The sequence below is a fragment of the Leuciscus leuciscus genome (assembly GCF_965113295.1).
Source record: "Leuciscus leuciscus genome assembly, chromosome: 8".
Lineage (NCBI taxonomy): Eukaryota > Metazoa > Chordata > Actinopteri > Cypriniformes > Leuciscidae > Leuciscus > Leuciscus leuciscus.
This window is the reverse complement of record NC_138732.1, coordinates 15,981,056-16,001,735: the sequence shown is the minus strand read 5'-3', so window position 1 is coordinate 16,001,735 and position 20,680 is coordinate 15,981,056. Positions and strand designations below refer to the sequence as shown.

Here is a 20,680-nt window from a genome sequence, read left to right as displayed (position 1 = left end):
ACAGTCTTGCAGATTGTATTCATCTTTGTATATTTGAGCTGTGTACGAGTCTCAGCGAGTCATCTATCACTAGAACTAAACACGTTGTTCTGTTCTGTTCTGTTTGGGGTCAAAGTCTGTGTCAGAAAACAGCTTCAAAATAGAAACATATCTCAAACTTTCTAATGTTTATTGGAGTTAATAATTATACAAAAAAATGTAAATACTCCAAAAAAATATTTAATTGCAAAAAAAACAACAATGATCTCTTTCTTCTCTGAAGAAAAAATGACAAGATTTTATATTTTAGAATGTACTTTTGTATTTTTTGCCATAAATAGTAATATATATATTTTTAAAAAGCTATTGGAAAAAACAGTAATTGCTGCCAAAAAAGTTTACAATTTCTTCTGTTTAATGTATGCTGTTTTTGCAATAAAAAAAAAAACACTTTGCTTTTGCAATACCCATATATGCACCCAGGGTCATTATTCAAATATCATAAAATAAAGAAATCTAGAAAGGAGGGGAATTACACTGCTACGCTCCACTTGTATGACACTCTCTATTTGGAGAAAAAGAACTCATCAGCCGGGCCATTAGCGCTCAAGGCTGCCAAGCCACGAGGCACTGGTTGGCTGCTGTTTTTAAGCCCCCGTTTCTCCAGATGTAAACAGAGAATCTTCCCCAAACATTGCCTTTTTAAGACTTCTCAGCAAGAGCTAGGGGGCGACCTATTCTGCCACTCGCTGAAGCTAATGAAGGGCTCCGCGAACAATGCCTCACACCGACACCGCGTTGTCACGCTTCTCCACTTCAGTCCCCCCACTCTCGTCTAAATTTAGCCTTTCCAGAGCATGGGTCTGGAGGAGACAGCCGCTCTAAACATTAGTCTCTGCAGACTCCTTTATGGATGAGGGCGAGAAGGGGATCTAACCCTGATGGACATTTCACAGACAAGATCTCACCACCCCCTTGCTCTCTCTTTAGCCATATCCAATCTGCCTCTTTGACCTCCATGGCTCGATGTGTCCAGGAGGAAAATTCATCTGGCGGAGAGCACGGCACAAGGTCAAGGCTTTGTCTTGCTTTCCTTTATAATCGCTCTTATCTCTCCTCTCAGCAGATGTCTTGTTCCATTTATGCCGAAACGTGTTGTGAATGAATGTCTGGTTTGTGAAGGTCTGCTGCTTATATACGTACATTCTCACAATTAGAAAGGGGTCAGCATATGTAAGACAACACGTTGAGTATTGCATTACAATTAAATAAATATAAAAACACACTTGAAAAAAAGAAATCAAATCTGGCCATCTGAAGACCTCCACAGAAAAACACTGTACTTGGCTAATAGATTAATCATTAACACGCAGATTCCAGTTTATCCATGTGGGGGGGGTGATTTCATTAGGAACTGTTTGTGTTGCCAGTGGTCAGTGTAATGATGATCTCCAGAGCCATATTATATTATTAGATAACAGATTTCTCTAGGACTGTTACACACACAATGTCCATCATCATGAAGATGACCATTTCACTCCCATTAATCTTTGTGTCATGAAAGCAAACATACTCAGGCTTAATTTAAATATTTTTTTCAGATGTATAGTTGTCACACAAGAAAGCTGTCACAAATATTACGTCCCATTAGGTTTTGTGTCAAAAGTTTAAATATGTGTTGTTTTGTATATTGGTTTCAAACCATCTACTTCAAAACTAGGATATTTAGGATTAAAAACAAAAAGTGAATTCTGTCCTCCAAACTAATATTACAATATCAGAATCGCTTTTTTTTTGTAATAGTTATTTGGTAAAAAGTGAAAAAAATAAATTTTATTTTTATGTAATATTACATTACATGTTTCAATTAAATGTACTGTATTTTTATAACCGTTTTTGTACTTTGGGATATGTGCTAATTCACAGAAATTCACTTTGTAAATTAAGAATCTGTAGAGTAACAGGTGTGGCAACCTCATTCTCTTGTACGTTGTGATATAATGTTTAGATTATTATTTTTTTGGCTTGACATTCTGATTCAAATCTCGTGACATGTTATGTGGTTAGACCGAATAAAACAGGCACCAACAGGGAACGTCTTCATGTGGAGACCCAGTTTTTAACCCAACTGTCAAGAAAATAAACAAACCTCTCTCTCTTTTCTTGCCCCCTCTCTACCTCTTTTCTCCTTGTGACTTGTATATGATTCCCAGCATTCTGTAAGCAAATGCTTTCCCATATGGGGAAGCGCAGTGCTTTTGAGAGGAAGTTAATTATTTGAAATAACTGTGTCTGCGCAGAGCCCGTGTGTTCCCAAGCAAGAATGGCAAGGAGCCCTCTGTTGTTAATGGTTTCCACATGGACTCTCAGTGAGGCCGGCCAAGACTCCAGCACGGGCAGAAATCTCCAAATTTAGAAGAAATATGAAAATTGTCAAACGTGCCTTCCTTAGGCTGAGACGGCGGGCCCGGCCCCCTAGCCTGAGCCCTCCCCATCCCTTCTCATCCTCACACATCGCGGGTCACAGCTCGGGTCACGGGGGCTCTTACACCAGCCAATCAGGCAGCTTGAGAGGCATTCCCTGATGTGCCGCTCTGATGGTGGACCAGCCCCTTGCCTCATATAAGGTAAAAGAAAAGTCTTTGCTCCCTAAGCCGGCCATGCTTCAAAAAGGAGCCCCGACCCAGGAACACCCTTCAGACGGTGGAGCGCATGGCGTCCATAGGAACAGAGCAGGGACCCCCTCTCTGCATCTCTACCCATCCCGACACCCAATACCCAGCACCCTCCCAACCAACCAAAGTGGCCAGGACCAGTGTAAACTATCCTTCTTCTTCAATACGCAGACTGCGGTAAGTCTATCTCAACTTATTCTAAACATCCAACTGGATTTGTGTAGGTAACTATACCTTAATTTGTTGGTTAGTCATTGCTCATGTAGGTTCTGAGATACTGAGACATACCAGGCATGTCAAGCTGTCATTGAGAGCAGTGTGACACTGAGCTGATCCAGCTGGTTAAAAACACTCCGCTGATACAGTGAGCGCGTCCCGTTCAGGTATTGAGAACGATAGGGTGCCAGGAAACAATTGCAAAATGTGGCTTTCCTGTAGGAGTGCGCTTAAGAATCAAAGCTCAATCAAAATCCTCTGATTAAGACAGGGTGGAATTACTTATGAGAACCCGGTTTTATGTTTTCAAACAGTACTGAATTGCAGACGACTGGCTTTGTGCTTGCGTGCTGCAGGTTGAGTGTGTGCTAGAGAGCGTAACAGGAGAGTTCACCTGGGGATAGTGGGGAGAAATGTGAAATGACCTCACAGAGCACAGTCCCGAAAGCCTCAGCGGGGAATGTGATCCGGCCGCTGTGTAACTGGCCTTTGAACTTGACTTTGAACTTGAATTCTGCAAAATCAAACGATAAATTGATAAATTGGGAAACTGTTATCAAACATCTCTCATTTGATATTCTATCACCATAATTTTCATGCATTGAGCAATTATTGCATACATTTTCAGAAAACCTACTTAAATTTACTGCTTTTTGAATACAATACCTGACTAAGCTATTAGACTACACTGACTTTCCACCATGTGCAATACCTCATGTCAATAAGCACATTAGGAAGTTAACTAAATAGCTCAGCAGCAGTGTCTAATAAAATTGTTAGAGCAAAAGAAATGAGGTGCAGACTTCCATCCCCCACATTCTCTCCTCCATTCTTCCCGTTCTTTGTTTCTGGAAAGACCTTTTTGCAAATATCAGATGCAGGAGGGAGCGGAGGAGGAGGAGGAGGGGAGCCAGCAGATGTGGCCAGCTGTTGGTAGGCTCAGATCAGCGTTTAACTTTTCTAGTCCAGGGATGCCACTCTGGTGACCTACTGAAAAACACACTGTCTTTCACACGCACACACACATTCCAACATATTCCAGTTGAATCTTAGCATGCCCAAATAAAGTAAAAGAAATGTTAACCCACCGCTTGAACATCACAGATAGACAAAGTTTGTATCAAGACCTTCCAAAGAACAATTATGGCACATATGCATCCTGATGTAAATGTTATACTTTTGGATGACACTGACAGACTTTGAGCAAACTCAATCAACACTTATATTTGCTACAATGTTTACAATTGTTGTGTGATTTCAAACCATTAACTCTATTAGCCATCTATTACCTAGATGACCCATTTGACCAAAAATGTTTGTGTGATGTTTCATATTGCCAAAAGTGAATTCTTTAATATTGACACATGCAGTACTTTATAGTGTATATGTTGTGTTGTTTATTAAGATATAAGTATTATATACACATAATCCAGCTTTGGCAATATGAAACAACACACAAACATATACCGTATATATATATATATATATATATATATATATATATATATATATATATATATATATACACATACCCTAGCCCTACATTGCTAAAAATAAATATATTTAGTCTGAATGAGCACCAACAATCCCTTGTTAGCTTTGAAACATTTTCTTTGTGTGCACATTTATTCACCTTATTGTTACCAGTCTCAAAATCTTGTAAAGTCTAATACGCAGATCATTATACTGTAAGTCTTATGCTGGATGATGGATGAACATATGTGTGTTGATGGACAGATTAGATAGAAGGATGGAGGGGTTATTGAGTTGGAGACAGTGAGGGAGGGAAAGGAAGTGCATTATTTATTTTCTGAGGAGTCAAAAGTCTGGCAGCCATCGGAGCAGAGTGCTTTCACATGACCCTGTGGTGGCCTTGGTGCTTTGGCCTGTCCCCCGCATCACTTGCTCCCCTCCCCAAGCCCCTTGGGACCCCAGTTCTCAGGGTCACTTTCACATGAACAGTGGGAAGGGAAATAAGGGGGGTTAGCTGCTCACCAGGGACTACCCAAAGCCTGTGTCCACCCACTCATAAAGGTCCACAAAGCCTCAGGCCCCCTAAACACTAACATGAGGGCTCACCCCAGGTTAGGCTCTCAGGTGCTGACAGAGAGCGCTGTCCTGTCTGTCTGGGCGTGTTTTTCTCCACATCAACACTCCACATTCCAATTACTTGTGTTTAAGGAATGCTTTAGGGGTTTGTCAGTTCCTTTTTGGGCTATAAAGCGCTCCTGCTGGGCCTTTGCCTTGTAAAAGGGAAATGTTAGTTTTATGATGTTTAGATGTACCTGAGAAATGTTAATGATCTCATATCTCTTGTCAAATGCATTATGTTTTCTCTTCATTTTACCCTTGTCAAATCTGTTGAAGAAATATGTGGAATATGAGAATGGCATATCTTAGCAAAAGATAGTTTGTCCTTGAAGGCATCAGGCAAAACACTGACGGAAATTTAACATGCTTGTTCGAGCAGTTTTATCGTCACAAACACAAAACAACGCATAAATCAGCCTCTCTAGCGTTCTTCTTTTTGCCAGACTAAACGGCACCACATAGAACCGGTTTTGAATCTGGCTTTAACGTATTTGTAATTTAAACAGAAAAAAGAAAGATTTTAATGGGTTAAGTAAAAAATACCTTATCATTTACGGTAAAAACATATTAGATTTAACATGTTCTACTGTAAAATAATATAACATTTTCATGATTTTTCAGTATCACATTGTATGATGTTTAGTTTATACACTGTTAAACAAATATATAAAAAACAATTGCTGCCTTAAATTTTTAAGTACAATCTACTTGGATGTTTAAGTCATTTCGACTTCAATTACATTAAACTGACTTTAAAAATTAGCTGAATCTTGTAAAAACAAAAAAGTTGCTTAACTTATTTTGATGAGTTAAATCAATTTAAAAACATATGTTGTTATAACTTATTGATCATATATTTTTTTACAGTGTATTTAATACATTATTTGAATGTTGTGTGAGCTACCCTTCAGGTGGTGAAATACTCCTTTAATTCATAATTTGAGTGGTTATCAAATGTATTTTTTTACAGTGAATTTCTGGGAACCACAGCTGCAAGTTTTCACCATCAACTTAACAGGAATTTTTTGCAGTGTATGTTTACTAAAATCCTCTTATAGACAGAATAATAGTGTCAAGCAGAAGATCACAAGAAAACGAGCCCCACAGTATTGTTCCAATTACACTAAACCTCCTCAGTAAAACGCTACAAGGTGTGCGCTAACAATGCGTCCTCACGAATTACAATTTCCCCAAAGAATCTGAGTGTAGATAACGGCTATTACGTTGAACCTCTATTGGAATAGATGAATGTTTGCATTTGTAGTTCATGCATAAGCCTGAGCTTCAGAAGGGAGATTAGCTTCTAGAGCTAGACTGAGCAGAGAGAGGTAACAGGCGGCCGAGGCGGGTGCCCTCCTCCTCCCTCCCCCTCCTTCACGTTTCCTGTCGTGATGATTTAAGGAGATGGGGAGAAATGAGAGGGAACCTTAAAAGGCAATGTTTAGGCATGCTCGCGCTCTCCATTATCAAGCCACAGTCTGTGTCTGTGTAAACACAGCATCTGCCTCTTCTGTGGAGGTGAGCGCTTTGGCACCAGTCTGGCCTGTCACTGCAATAACTCTCTCTTTCGCTCCTTCACCGTATCCCTCCCTCTCTCTCCTGATCACATACACACGTTTACACTAGATCACATGCCATTTCCACCAGCCACATGATTCACTCTGCTCTCACTGGTGGTTTCACAGTGTAGTTACCTTGACATTGTGTATCATTTCACGAGGAGAGAACAAAGTATAGTCTAACTTTGAATTTATTTTTTGTTAGATTTCATTTCAGCTTCTAATGTCAGTGCAAGTTGCTTTTAGTTAAAACAGCTCAAACACGCATTTTAGTCTTGGACTAGGCTTAAGCCTTGTCTGTAAAAACCAGGGGTTTAGTTTTCTTTTTTTAAGTTAACTATATTAAAATGTGTACACACATAAGTGAGTTTCAAAATCGACTAAAATCATAGTCTTTCCACATTCCCTGTTTGTTTTTGATTGTCTCTAAAATGGTCTGTTTCTTGAACCACAACAAAAAAACAAACAAAAAAACAGCTGGCATGCTGCAAAGCGTGAAAAGCTGGTAACAGTTAGACAATCTTCAGATCAGGACTGTAGACTTCCTCCTAAATGGCCAGACTCTGTGTGCGTGAGTGCGTACGTGTGTGTGTGTGTGTGTGTGTGTGTGTGTGTGTGTGTGTGTGTGTGTGTGTGTGTGTGTGTGTGTGTGTGTGTGTGTGTGTGTGGTCCTGTTAAAACCTATGTTATGGGGTTAAAATGTCCCCACAAAGATGGCAATCTGAAATCCTTGTCCTTGTGGGGAAATGTTTTGGTCCTCGTGAGGAAAACAGCTCATAAATCATATTAAGTGATGTTTTTTAGTTTTTTTTTTATCTTTCTGTGAGGGGTAGGTTTCATTTTAAGGGATAGAATATACAGTTTGTACAGTATTACAATCATTATGTCTATGGAGTGACCCCATAAAACATGGAAACCCAGTTTGTGTGCATGCATCCAAACCACCACCAAAATGGTCTTAACACTATTCATACAACACAACATGCCAAGAAATATGAGACATTCTTTGTATGTCATGCTTGAAATAACCATTAACATACTTTTTTTCAGATTTTGAGAAATTATCTTTGCAAAAAATAGGACATGTATAGAAATAACTATTGATTCGCATATGCAGTCTATTCTCACGCTGAGACAAATTTATCTCTTGCCTTCCAAGTAGGACAGAGCCTGGGAACTAGGGTTTAGCCAACAGGATGTGATGTTTATTATTGGGGCTCACTTATTAGGCAGTAGTTCAGTATCAGTTTCTCTGTAAGTGTAGAGCCTGGATGTGTTTGTTGAGTTTTCCTCACATGGAATAATAACTGATACATCCGGCTCGATAATATCTCACAGAAAGAATATTTACATCTTTGTCAGTCGGCATGTCAAAACTAAGGCCCAAGGCCTCTGCTATACATACTTGGGCAGATTTTTCAAAAATGTGCTGGTTGTCACTAAGTTTCCTGGTTTCTTCTTCACCTTCAGCGCTCATTTGCCTTTTACGTCAGTCTCCCGCCGACTGTGACTAGAAAAGGGAATGTATGCAGGCAGTGTGGCGGAGAGTGACGGGGGGAGGGGAGGGCACGTGGAGCAGTGACAAACTATCTAACTATCTGCTTCCACAATCACGGGCCGTAAGAGGCTGAAAGAGTGAATGTTTATCGAAAGCACAGCTACATTTTCCATTATCCCAAAATAAAATCCCTTCAGAATTCCTTATATGGGCTGAGGGAGATTCCAGAAGGGGGATACGAGACAACCTAAAGCTCTCACTTGTTGGAAAAGACTCAACAAAAAAAAGGGCTTAGGAATTTTCATGTTGTTTCTCCTCCATCACCCCCTAACCCCCCCCCCCCCCCTTTTTTTGGAAGAGCCTTCCTGCTTTGTAATTTAATACTGTACAAATTAAATTAAGTGGGATTTGTTGGGATTCTTATTCTCCTTATCAACACTGCCTGGGGCATTATGAAACCTTACAAGGAAAATTGTTCATAAAGTCTTTTCACACATAGTCAACTGAGAATGTGTGGAAAGTCACTGATATTTGTACCTCATGGCCAAGCTATTCTTCAGAGTTGTTGCACATGACACTGGAATGATGGACTTAGCAGCCTGACATGTGCTTGAATTGCTGTTTTTGAAAGCCCATCTTTATCTCTCATTACAGAGTCTACAAGGGGGAAACTCAACATGGACAATTTACACACAAGATGCTGCAAGTAAGAACATATACCCTTGAGATTTGTTTTAATGTTATTTCCACCTCAGATTAAAATAATAATGATAACGGTAATTGCAACTTTGTATCTCATGATGTGACTTTATATTTCACAGTGTGATTACATCTTGAAAAGTACATTTTATATCTTGTAAACAAATATCTAACAATTGTGACTTTATTTATTTCTAATTACATGCAACTAACCCTCAACCAAACCATAACCCTATAGTAAGCACATCTAGTTAATTAAATATTACTCAGTACATCAATATATTATTACACTGTAACAATAACACCTTCAAATAAAGTGTAACCAATTTTACTTTTAATCTTTCTATTGTGACTATCTACGAATATAATCTCGAAATCTCACAATTGCATCTTTATATCTCACATTTGTGACTTAATATCTTACAGTTTGACCTTGAAATCTTGTACATGTGAATATATCACAGTTGTTACTTTATATATCACATGGTGAATATTTCTTATATTCTTTAACTTCACCTCACAATTAACCTGGACTCTGAGGCGGACACAGACTAGAATATACTTGAAAGGAGCACTAAGTGGAAGTTTTTCCTTTATTGTTCCCAGAATTAGGTCACTGTGCTTCATTTCAGTCTATAAACAGCAACAAATTGGAGCCAGACGTGCTTGTCAACCGAGCCCTTGATTCCTTCTCCAAAGGATTGCACTGTAAACTGTGAACGGTACCTTGTGGATAGGCTGCATATCTGTCTGTTAATGCCTGCTTCCCTCATCTCTTTCCATTAACCACAGCACTGATGGAAAAGCCATTAGAGAGCTGTGTCGGAGTGAGCGAATGATCCTGCATAATCGTACCCGCTTCCTGGTTGGAGAAGTGAAAACGGTCCACAAAATATATAGAGTTGCCTGTCTGTAAGAATGAGCTCAGCTCTGGGTGATACAGTAGCATTTTGTGGTTTCCACACACCACCGTATATTCAGAAAGCTCACTGCACTGAAGCTAGGATTTTTCTGCTATGCTGCTGCCAGTGTGGTGTTATCAGATGACTGGGAAGGGTTCAGACTCTTTTACAAATATTCGAAACATGTCGTCTGCTTCGTTGAGAAGATAAAACTCACATGGGCCGGATTCTGACAGGTTTATGAGCCATTTCAGACTTCCTGCCTTTTTTCACAAAGTTGAAGTATGTGTCAAATCAGCCTGTTTAACCACCCACAAAAGCTTCTCCGGCCTACTCGGGTGGGATTTTATTAGATGAGAAAGGACGTCCCCTTGAACCCGGCTTCCATGCGGACCGGTCTGATTGAGACAGAGGAAGTGGTTGTGTATAAAGGGGCGTGGCCTTGCATTCTGCGGTACACTGAGCGCAGTGACTCAGGGGCATTACTGCAAATGGCTGCATTGATGTTGCCTTTTGAACATGAGTACAGATGTCCACTGCAGGAATAAACATCCTGTTCTGTAACCACCGATCTGTGCCGTACCGCTGGGGGCAGAGCAGCGCTGGAAGCCGAAGCAAGCGTGCTGTTGTTTATTCAGCGGATTGGAGTCCTGCAGCTCCAAGGTTTTCTTGGGCGACGGCCACTTTCAGAGGCAAGAGCTCATGCTAAATATCCCGCTGTCAGGCTGGCAAGCTTGTGTCTGAATCACTACGTAAAGGCTTTCCGTTATCCTGGGTGGCATTCCGAAGCATAGTGAGCGGATCAAGATTGGAATAGAAGTGTGAGAGAACTAGGAAGGAAAAGGAGCTGAGATGTTTATAGGGAGATCAGGGCATAGGTCAAAGCCATTTCCTGTACACACATAACACTTCCCCCACACACAGCCATCAATTTTAAAAGCAATGCGCCTAACAAATGCATCCATCATCATACAATGAGAAAAATGTTGTGTTTCACTCAGAAATTGCTGCTAAATTTCACCAACAATTCCAAAGAAACGCATTGAATTGAACGTGAAATCTGAAATAGTATTTCATTGCAAAACATACTCTAATAATGTGTTTTATTTACAACTTTGAATTATTTATTATTTTTTTTACAGAGTATGCATTTCGGGAATAGTTTTAATTTTTTTATTTAAAAGGGGATAAAACACTAAATAAACAGCATCTATCCATGTGTAATTGAGTATTCATCTTCTGCTCCTGATCTTTAGGTTTCATAGCTGCAGGTCAGACCGGCTGGCTGAGGAATTCATCAAACCTCTGGTTCTTTATATGAGAATCATGAGTCATGAGTATAAGTCATGAGTATAAGACAGAACGTAAGAGGGCACTGATCAAAGACGGTAAGATGGCAAGCACAAAAGGAGTCCTGCATGATTAATTCCCGCTATACAGTCCTCAGGCCCAAGGTGCAGTGCTGCATCTCTGGTCAACTGGGAGTCTGAGATGAAGCACTGTAGCTCGGGAGGAAGGACACAGCCTGCTAATACAATGAACATGAGATACCTTGATTTTACATGACTGATTTCTATTGAATAAAAAGCTCATTTATAATTAGTAGTTGCCTAACCATTATTGTTTAACATTACGTTGATTTGGTAGACCAGGTGTTGGTAGTTCTAAGATTAAATGTGCTTCTATTTTTGCCAGTCTTTCGTCACAATGCGTTCCATCATTTCCCCATCCCCGGGGTCCAGTTTTCCCAGGAATCCCTTGGGCAATCACAAGGGGGATTCCTGGAAATACTGTTCTTGGGGGTGGGGCTAGACAACTGAATATATCAAATGATATTTTAGCTGTACCTCTTTTATATTATCATGTATTACTATTATCACAGTTACTGTATACTATCACTAATTTAACATGTACTGCCACATCTAGTAAATATATAAATATAAACATTATTGTTCAAAAGTTTGTGGTCGTTGTGTGTGTGTGTGTGTGTGTGTGTGTGTGTGTGTGTGTGTGTGTGTGTGTGTGTGTGTGTGTGTGTGTGTGTGTGTGTGTGTGTGTGTGTGTGTGTGTGTGTGTGTGTGTGTGTGTGTGTGTGTGTGTGTGTGTGTGTGTGTGTGTGTGAGTTTATTATGCTCACCAGGGCAGTATTTATTTGACCAAAAACACAGTAAAAGCAGTAATATTGTGAAATATTATTACAATTTAAAAGAACTGTTTTATATTGGAATATATTTTCAATTTACTCCTGTGATAGAAAAGCTGAATTTTCAGCAGACATTACTCCAGTCTTTACTGTCAAATTTCTTATTATTATCAATGTTGAAAACCTATTATTGAACTTTTTCAGGATTCTTTGAATAGAAAGTTCAAAAGAACAGCATTTATTTGAAATAAAAAAAGATTTGAGATAATTTCATTATTGCAAAAAAAAATTTGTATTGACCAAAAAATAATACATTTCTTAAAAAAAATTTAAAAAAATAATACATTACTGACCGCAAACTTTTTAATGTGTATATTTCAAATGTAAGGTAAAGATAAATATATATAATGTTTTAATGCATTGCAGATTGATGGATAGTCATACATGTTCTAATGTTGACTTCCTTTACAATAGCCCTGTTTCGATAAAGCTATTGTTTATTCATCTAACTGTGTTGGATACTGAATCTTTTTATATATAGCTCTGCTTAAACAATTGTGTTTAAACTGCTTTGCAAGTCTTTATACAGTATTTACTTTAATTTAACATATGATATGAAGAAACGGCGCCACCTATTAGTTGAAATCATAGTTTGAAATGTACAGAACATAATGTCCACAAGGGGGCGCAGCTAAATTTAGTTCAAATGAAAGCCGCAGCCCGACACGTGGTGGCTCGGGTTACATGAATTTTACAGAAGTGTGACTGGAGAAATTTACTTTTTTATTCTGTGGGATAGTTTTAATAACAGTCCTATAGAAGACAATATAAGGTACCCCTCTAACTGTGTTTAAATGTGAAGAGACCATTCATTAAGAAATGTATATTTTTTTATATAGGCATATTGGTTTAATACTTCTTGCAGATTTCAGCGAGCGCTTGTATACAGATGCTCCAACACCTATGTATCTGCAGTGAGTCATTGAGGATTAAGTGGGCGGTAGATGCTCATACATTTATGTGAGATATACTGTTCACTGTTCATCAATGCTGCCACTGAAAGTGGGAGACTGTGTGGGAGGAAAAGATCCACACATTTGCCCCTCTGAAAAATTATAATTTTTATAACTAATAAATATATAAAATATATATAAAATAGTAAACAAGAAACTGTAACGTAAAATATACTGTCATTCAAAACAACTTTCACTCCTATGGGTCCTATCAAGATCTCCACAGAGACATCAGTTGCATAAATGTCGATGGTTTGCTTACGAGGGGGAGGGAAAGGCCCGAGGATGATGATCTGTGTTGGGTTGCACCGTCACGTTCAGCTCAGCAGCCGCCTGGTGGAATCCAGCTCTGTTGATTCTGAGCCCCTGAATCCACAGTGGCAGAGTCGCTGACACAAATACAGCTTCAGGAGACTGAGACAAGACGGTAAATAAGTGACAGCATAACCACAGCTTCCAGGCGGAATCAAACTTTTGTCACACAATTGTCTTCGTGACGTCCGTGTGTGTGTTTTAAAATATTATACATGATCACAGCACAGTATGGTTTTCTTGTTCATGTTTGTTATTTGTCTTTTTTGTTGAATATGTTTTGTTACAAAAGAACAACTGTATAAAAAAATAAAATAAACTTTTAAACATGCTGCTCGGGTCTCTTAAAGGCATAGTTAGTTACCCCAAAAATGAAAATAGAGTGGTCAGTGGTGCAGCAGATATGACATCACTTTGTAGGCCAAAACGCGGCTATTTTAGCCCTTCCGGTTCCAACGTCCCGAAGTTAATGAGTTTTTTTTATGGGATTTTGGTTAAATGGCTGAAATAGGGTCTGTGGTAAACACACGCTCAAGACACTTTCACATTTTATTCTACGACATAAAATACATCGGTTTTACGCCACTCGTGATTTTTTTAAGCTGTTACGTGTCTTGAAAAAGGCAGTTGCTAACAATTGGCTAAATGGGATAACTGTCGGGGACATTAAACGTCATCACGGCTAAAAGGTAAGCTCAGTCTGCTTTTATAAACTATTCTAACTCAAATGTTCTGGGAAATTGTTTTTAGATTGTTGGAAGCTTAGTGATGGTGACGTTGAAGTCTTGGGACAATGGTGTAGTTCGTTTAAAGTCTAACTTTAGCTTTTTACTTATGGCGACTGCATTTAGGCTTCAAAATTCATAAAAGTTGGGTTCATCTGTGAAAATTATCTGGACTAAACGTGTAAGTGTCATAAACTTGTGTTGATCACAGAGCTTGTTTTTTGCGATAATCCAAAAGCCTATGGAAAGTCCTATTTGGTTTTTGTCAAGAGAACCAGCGTGATGCTAACTGCCGATTGGCCTACAAAGTGACGTCCTTCCTGCACCACTCTATTCTGTCATCATTTACTCACCCTCAAGTTGTTCCAAACCTGTATGAATTTCTCGGTTATGTTTCATTCTATGGAAGTCAATAGTGCCCCACAATTGTTTTGTTACTGACGTTCTTCAAAATATCTTCCATTGTGTTCAGCAGAAGAAAGAAAGTCATACAGGTTTGGAACAACTTGATGGTGAGTAAACGATGACAGAATTAAAATTTTTGGTTGAACTATCCCTATAATGGAGCATAATCATGATAAGTTTGAGAAGGAAAGTAATCAGTTCTTATTTTTCAGACTAGTCACTACCTGTTTGTGCTGTGGTTAAAGGAAATGTTAAACGGTAAGCGTTACTTGCAAGATTTGTCATGCCTTTGTTTGCAGATTGCAGTTTAGCAATAAAAAGTCTGTGAGTCATGACTTTCTGCTCAAACAACATGAACAGTATGAAAGGCTATAGTACACTATAATAATAAAATGCTGTTTCAGGAATGATTATTGTGATCAGCAAGTATAGAGTAAACCGGATGTTTAGGACAGGATCTAGACTTCAGAATTTAATCAAACGTTTAATCAAATTAATGAGTTTGATTACTTCTAAATGGCCTGTTGTTGTATAAAACATAATTGTGATTAAATAAAGTTGGCTGAAAATGCTAGTACAAACTCTGACCTACTACATGTTACACAAAGCTCTCTGTTCTGGCTCATACATGCACATATGACGCAGAGGAACAGCTCTACAGGGTGGAGACTTGTATGGATGTTAATGACACACACACTTAACTGATTCATCTGATCAAGGCGCACCTGGCATGCCAAGGTGTGTTCTTCCTCTTCCCTCCATTTTTCTCATTCAAATGCCAACATTCCCAAGGCCAAACGTCTTTAGCCATCTGTTAAACCAGGACCACACACTGCCACTACATTTGGAGTGAGAATTCCCGTGATCTACCACACTGTCCACCGTGTGTTTGGTAAGACGAGCAGTATTGAGTGTTTCGTGTGTGTATCTAGTAACACATTACGGGAAAACCACCATTAGGTTAAGCAGCAATGCATTTAGCAGCCAATGGCCCAGCGAACAAATATTTGATCAAACGTTTTTCAAACATTTTATTTTGGTTGTAGAAACTTGAAAAAACATGTCCTGTTTTCTTAATGTCAGTGGAACACTGGTTTCATAATGTTCCTGCAATGTTCTTTCACCTTTATTTTAACAAACCAACATTCCTTCACCTTTATTTTAACAAACCAACATTCCTTCACCTCTTTTTTAACAAATCAACATTCCAAGAACATTCAAATGTAAATTTTCCATGTTGGTAATAGACGAACAATATGCTAAACTTTAAATAGCTACCTCTCTTTTGCTCGATTTTATTAACTACTCAACCTTCTAGGAATGTTGATTTGTATCATTCCAAGAACGTAAACATTTCCAGTTTCCATAAGGTTAATAGAACTCTAAAATATTTTTATTTTTTTATTAAATGGCAAGTCAGTCTTTTATAATCATAAAATACTCAAAAAGTACATGTACATTTTTTGTTTACATGTACGTCTGCTTGGAACGCTAGCCGAACGCGCCGGCGCCAGCATGGAAGTTTAAACTCCCGCAAAACTAATGCGCAACCAGGGCTGTCATGTGTAACGCCGGTTTCACACAGCTCGCGCAGAGCGTTAGCAGCGCGTTTTTTTTCCGGCGCCCATGTTAACAGATTAGAGCGTTAACAGATTAGAGCATTCACACCGTACACAGGGGCGGCTGAATTAAAGTGACAATGCATTGATCGTGGCCAAAATACACAGCAGTTTTACCCAAAAAGCGTATTGATGATATTGTGTTTTAAACATTCAATCAAATGACCTTCAGCAATAAAAAATAAAAATAAACTTTTTGCCCGACCTACAAAAACAAGTTTAAACAATTTATACTGCCAGTTTAGCTTAAGTTACAGATTAATTTAATTATGTTTGTATATTTGTATATAGGCTATTGGTCGTGAGATAGCGTTGTTTCAGCCATTTAACCGCTGACTTCGGGAGGATGGAACCGGAAGTGCTAAAATGCTAACTGGCTTCAGCATTTTGGCCTACAAAGTGATGTCATACCTGCCCCACTCTATTCGTTCCATGGGTTGTCTGACAGACGAGATGGCACAAGGTAACACTGTTTTTGATGTAACTTTTCAAATATGTAGGCTATAAGATTTAAATTTTAATTGGATCAGCTGATAGGCCTACCAGTTTTCTTTCTACTGATCTTGCTGCTCCTGTCACATCCTAAAACGTTTACTAAATGCTTTGTATTTAATGATTGTAAAAGACTTACTTGCCATTGAATAAAAAATTCTGTAGCCTATATGAACTGTTCTTATTCTGTATATAACAGATTTTAAAGTGCATTTTCGTTATTTATTTTGAAAAACCTTCAACAGGTTGACTAACCCATTTGCTGGGTAATTTTTTACAAAGTGCTGGGTCAATATATAAAACCCAACAAGCTGGGTTAAAATAACCCAGCGTTCAATGTAAAATGTTTCCATTATCCTAATGAAACATTATTTAAAGTTTAGTATAGTTCCTGACATTTTTTCAACAGAATTTTCATGAACAAATCTACATTCTATGAACGTCATCTAGCCTATAACATTCTAAAGACAATTAAATAAAGTTCTAAACTCCATTAGCCATAATTTCCTAATGTAGGTTAGTTGGTTCATTTTTTTCTCAACAGGTCATACATCTCACCCACTTAAGACATTCGACTATCAACACCAGTGCTCTACAAGCTGTTGTTTAACTGGTTTCATACCATTTAGTTATTTTTACATCTCAGTCATACTCACGCTAGTCACTTTGTGGATAATCTGGCACTCAAATAGTCTTTAGTTATATGAAAACGACACTGATTAACGATTTATAATCATTCAAAATGAACTAAAAATTTACAAACTTGATAGTTAAGGCCCTTAAGCAAACCTATAGACTATATGGGCCTTTCATTCTATGAATGAGGAGTGGCTAATCCTTTAGCATGAATAATTCACACGAACTCAGACGATCACTCAGCATTGTGCTCTGATGGAATTAATGCAACTGCTATTGCGAAACGTCAAAGCAAATGCCAGTTTAAGATAGGGTGTGTCGGAAATGTGTGAACCGGTGAATGACACCACATGCTGGGGGCATTTCCAGAGCTGGGTGTGTCGGAATGTGTAAAGGTGCCTTGTACTTTTCAGTTTCATGAGAAGCTAATTAGACATTTGGACACCTTATTCCTTACCTTACTTCATTATAAAATTAGCATTTTGTCTGCCAAAACTGCAGTTTCTTGTTTAATTTGTGTGCGAGGAATTAACTAAATAACTGTATAGCCTGAAGTAGCTAAAAGAAGGACATTACACTGTTTGCTTTGGTATTCTGAATTCTTTCTTTTGCCACAGCACGTCTTTTTACTAATTATAGGCCATACTGTGAAAGTCCTGCAATGCAATCCCCTCAGTTGGATAGATGTTACAAGACGTTGATATATCAAATGAATTGGCTTTCGTTCACTCATCACAGTAAGCATACAATTACTGAACCCAGCCCACCAGCTGACGCTCAAACAACAGAAAGAAATGTGATCTTTTCCTGTGTGTCACAAAGGATCATCGAAACCAATGCAGTGTCTTATTAATTCCACAAGGAGGCGCTTGTGTTTGACTAGGGAGGAACCTGTGTCATGTGGTTGCCTGAAGCATTTATGGGATAAGCACATTAAAAAAAGTATTCTGAACTGTCGCAGTTGGGTGTTTGTATGAGCCCAAATTATACATTGTGTTTAAAATGTATTGAAACGTTATCCTGTAATTTGTCTCTCATGAACGTGTGTAAACAACGAGAGAATTTTTTTTATTATTAAATCAGCAATCCAGGATAAATAAAATTAATGTTTTATTGATTTAGTTTGTGTAATTAATGGAAGAGATCAGACATTAAAGTAATCATCCTCGATCCGGGTTGTTTATTATTAGGGTGTGATCTTCTCTGTATATGGACTGACCACTCCCGATTTATCCAGTAGTTCACAGAGATAATCTGCTGCTTGGATGAGATTAAGTCTGATGCAGTTCATCTATGTTCAGACATTATATTTAAATTTCTTCTTCGAATCTTGTATCTCAAACAGATGAATGAGCTGATCCGAATGTAGCAGGGAATTTTGTGTTGTCCTAAGGCTAAATACAGAATATGGCTACAAGCATTGAGGCAGCAATAAAATTGTTAATAAAGAGAAATGACTTGAAATAAACCAATACAATGATTTTCTTGGCCAAACTAAATTATAATGGCTATTTTAATAGCTGTTCTGTACCCCATTGCAATGTCATATATTTGATTTTCACACTTCGTGAAATAAAAATCGTGAAATTATGTGTCGTGTAATATCTGTTTAGTGCAATAAAAGTGTTACATTTTCAGTATTCATTGTTAAACATTTTATCATTGGCAAAATGTATGGATGGACAAATCTAAATATTAATAAAAAAAAATTTGCGACAGAGGAATTATAGCATGGAGATTAAGTGGTAGCGTGTAGTATGGATTACATTACACAGCTCCAGCAGTACGGTTTGCGGTCACGTGACTCTGTCAGGACTCCACCTCCATAAACGGACCAGAGGCCCTGGGCAGAGCCTTTAGTGGGCAACGTCACTCATACTTTATGATTGATGGGAAGGCCATCTTTAAATAATACACTAAAGGATATACAAAGAAAGTGTTATTTGCAGTAGAAAAGTTAATACTTTATCATATAAGGTAATAACATTAAAGTAAAAAATAAAAACACATGCTTTTTGTTTAACAGGTTTGTTCGAAGGGCCTTCCTCCTCCCCCTCCCCCTGTGAGCAGCAGCTGTTTGGTGCATGTGTTGATCTGAACCCCCGTCCCTTCCCCCCCTCTTTTTCCTCAAGTGCCCCATTCGAGTCTAGACTTATTCTCAGCACATTTTAAACCACTTTACAGAATTTAATAACAGGCAAGTTAAGACTACAGTTTGATTTGAAACACCTAGAGATGACTAAGAAACAAGTCAGGTAATGCTGCTGCCCTGCTGAGATTTAACACAAATAAACACCTTCTCTATAATTAGTACCACATTAAAGAATAACCCAGTGCTGAATATTAAAAATGCTGGCATGTGATTCAGAAAAAAAAATAAAAATAAAAAAAATAACCGAAGCGGTTGTTTCTGTTTTGTTGAGAAGCACATTAACCAATTTCCACACCTGCCATTTGAAGCCATTTTAATATTTACAGATATAAATCCTGGATATTTAAAACACCACGGGCACCTGGAACTACCCGTCACCCCCAACAAGAACTGCTTTCCTGGAATACAGCAACACCTTGAGACCATTTCCATAAAGGTGTCTGTTTCAATACTTGAGACAAAATCATTCAACGCTTTACATTTTTTTTGAGAACAAAGCATTGTGACCTCTTCATTTTTAAACAATTTCATTTTAATTTGCACTTTCAGAAAAAAAAAGAAAAAAAAAAGTTTGATGCCTGTTTGTGTGGTACTTCAACAATAATTGTGCAGACTTAGAGACAGATACCTGAACAAATGGAATGGGATGGGGAAAATCTATCAGTAATCCGAGTTATGTGCATTCTAGTAAAAGTACAGAGACTGGGACAGCAGTTCTGAGAAGTCATTTTAATTTATTCTGACATGCTAAAAGGGAATAAATTACACTTTTATAGAATGTCCAGCAGTAAAGTTCTTAAAGCTGGTTCTGAGGGACAGTTTGGAGGTAAGGAAAACAACAAAAAGAAAAAGCCAAGTTACTGGTGTGCATTTGTCGTGGCTAAAGGCTGAGGAAAACGAAATGAAAAATCAAACTGCTCTTGCCTCACAAGACCCAAAATTATATAGAAAAGAAACCCTCCAACATTTTCTTTGCAATAAAAAAGAAAAGAAAATAAGCAAAAGACAGCTACCAAACAGCAGCGAAAAATTGTTGCAGAGAAAGTCCCAGAGATATTTTACAAGAGGATTTGCTTCACCACGGGAAGCAGCAAAAAAAAAAAAAAAAAAATTCCCCAAAATGATCAATTCAATACAGGGAAAGACAACTATAAAACTGAAAAAGCATGTTTTTTCTGATAAAAAAAAAAAAAAAAAGATATATGCATATAAAAATGGTAATGGGAAGGGTGGAGTGAGCACATTTTTCTCTCAAAAACAGAACATTGAGCCTACCATAGCAATTAATTGTACGAATGGTCACTTTCTCAATCAACATTAACATTTTCCAAAGAGAAAAAAAATAAACCCAGATCATCAATGCATACAATTTTCATCTAAGCAATTAACATACAGGTTTAGTTCAGAGTGATGCCTAATTTGTAATGAATATGATTCTGTGGAGTTTATCCTTTTATTTTTTTAGACTTCAGAATACCAAGTACAATATAGTTAATGCAGTGCTCTAAAGAGAAACCTAGTAGTCACTAGAATGTTTTTTAATCTTCATATTAGAAGCTCTCTA

The 20,680-nt window shown here is 38.1% G+C and overlaps 1 protein-coding gene across 4 annotated transcripts; it reads left to right on the top strand.

The window, feature by feature from the left end:
* The first annotated feature begins 2,561 nt into the window (after window positions 1–2,561).
* LOC309505228 (uncharacterized protein) lies at window positions 2,562–20,427 on the top strand. Of its 4 annotated transcripts, none has more exons than XR_014208364.1 (4): window positions 2,622–2,831; window positions 8,673–8,724; window positions 10,876–18,349; window positions 18,383–20,427. XR_014208364.1 is itself a non-coding variant. In XM_082178596.1 (3 exons), the coding sequence occupies exons 1-3, from the start codon at window positions 2,577–2,579 to the stop codon at window positions 10,938–10,940; spliced, it is 372 nt and encodes a 123-aa protein (XP_082034722.1). In that variant the 5' UTR covers window positions 2,562–2,576; the 3' UTR covers window positions 10,941–20,427. The 4 variants fall into 4 exon arrangements, 1 of the variants encoding a protein (XP_082034722.1); XR_014208365.1 differs by having other exon boundaries at window positions 2,625–2,831; window positions 10,876–16,299; window positions 16,873–20,427; XR_014208366.1 differs by having other exon boundaries at window positions 2,625–2,831; window positions 10,876–16,299; window positions 16,383–20,427.
* Window positions 20,428–20,680: the final 253 nt, after the last annotated feature.

Coding starts and splice junctions, on each gene's coding strand:
- LOC309505228 (XM_082178596.1), top strand. CDS start 2,577: ATGGTGGACCAGCCCCTTGCCTCATATAAGGTAAAAGAAAAGTCTTTG. Junction 2,832..8,672: donor TCTTCAATACGCAGACTGCG/GTAAGTCTATCT, acceptor CTCTCATTACAG/AGTCTACAAGGGGGAAACTC. Junction 8,725..10,875: donor TTACACACAAGATGCTGCAA/GTAAGAACATAT, acceptor CCTGATCTTTAG/GTTTCATAGCTGCAGGTCAG.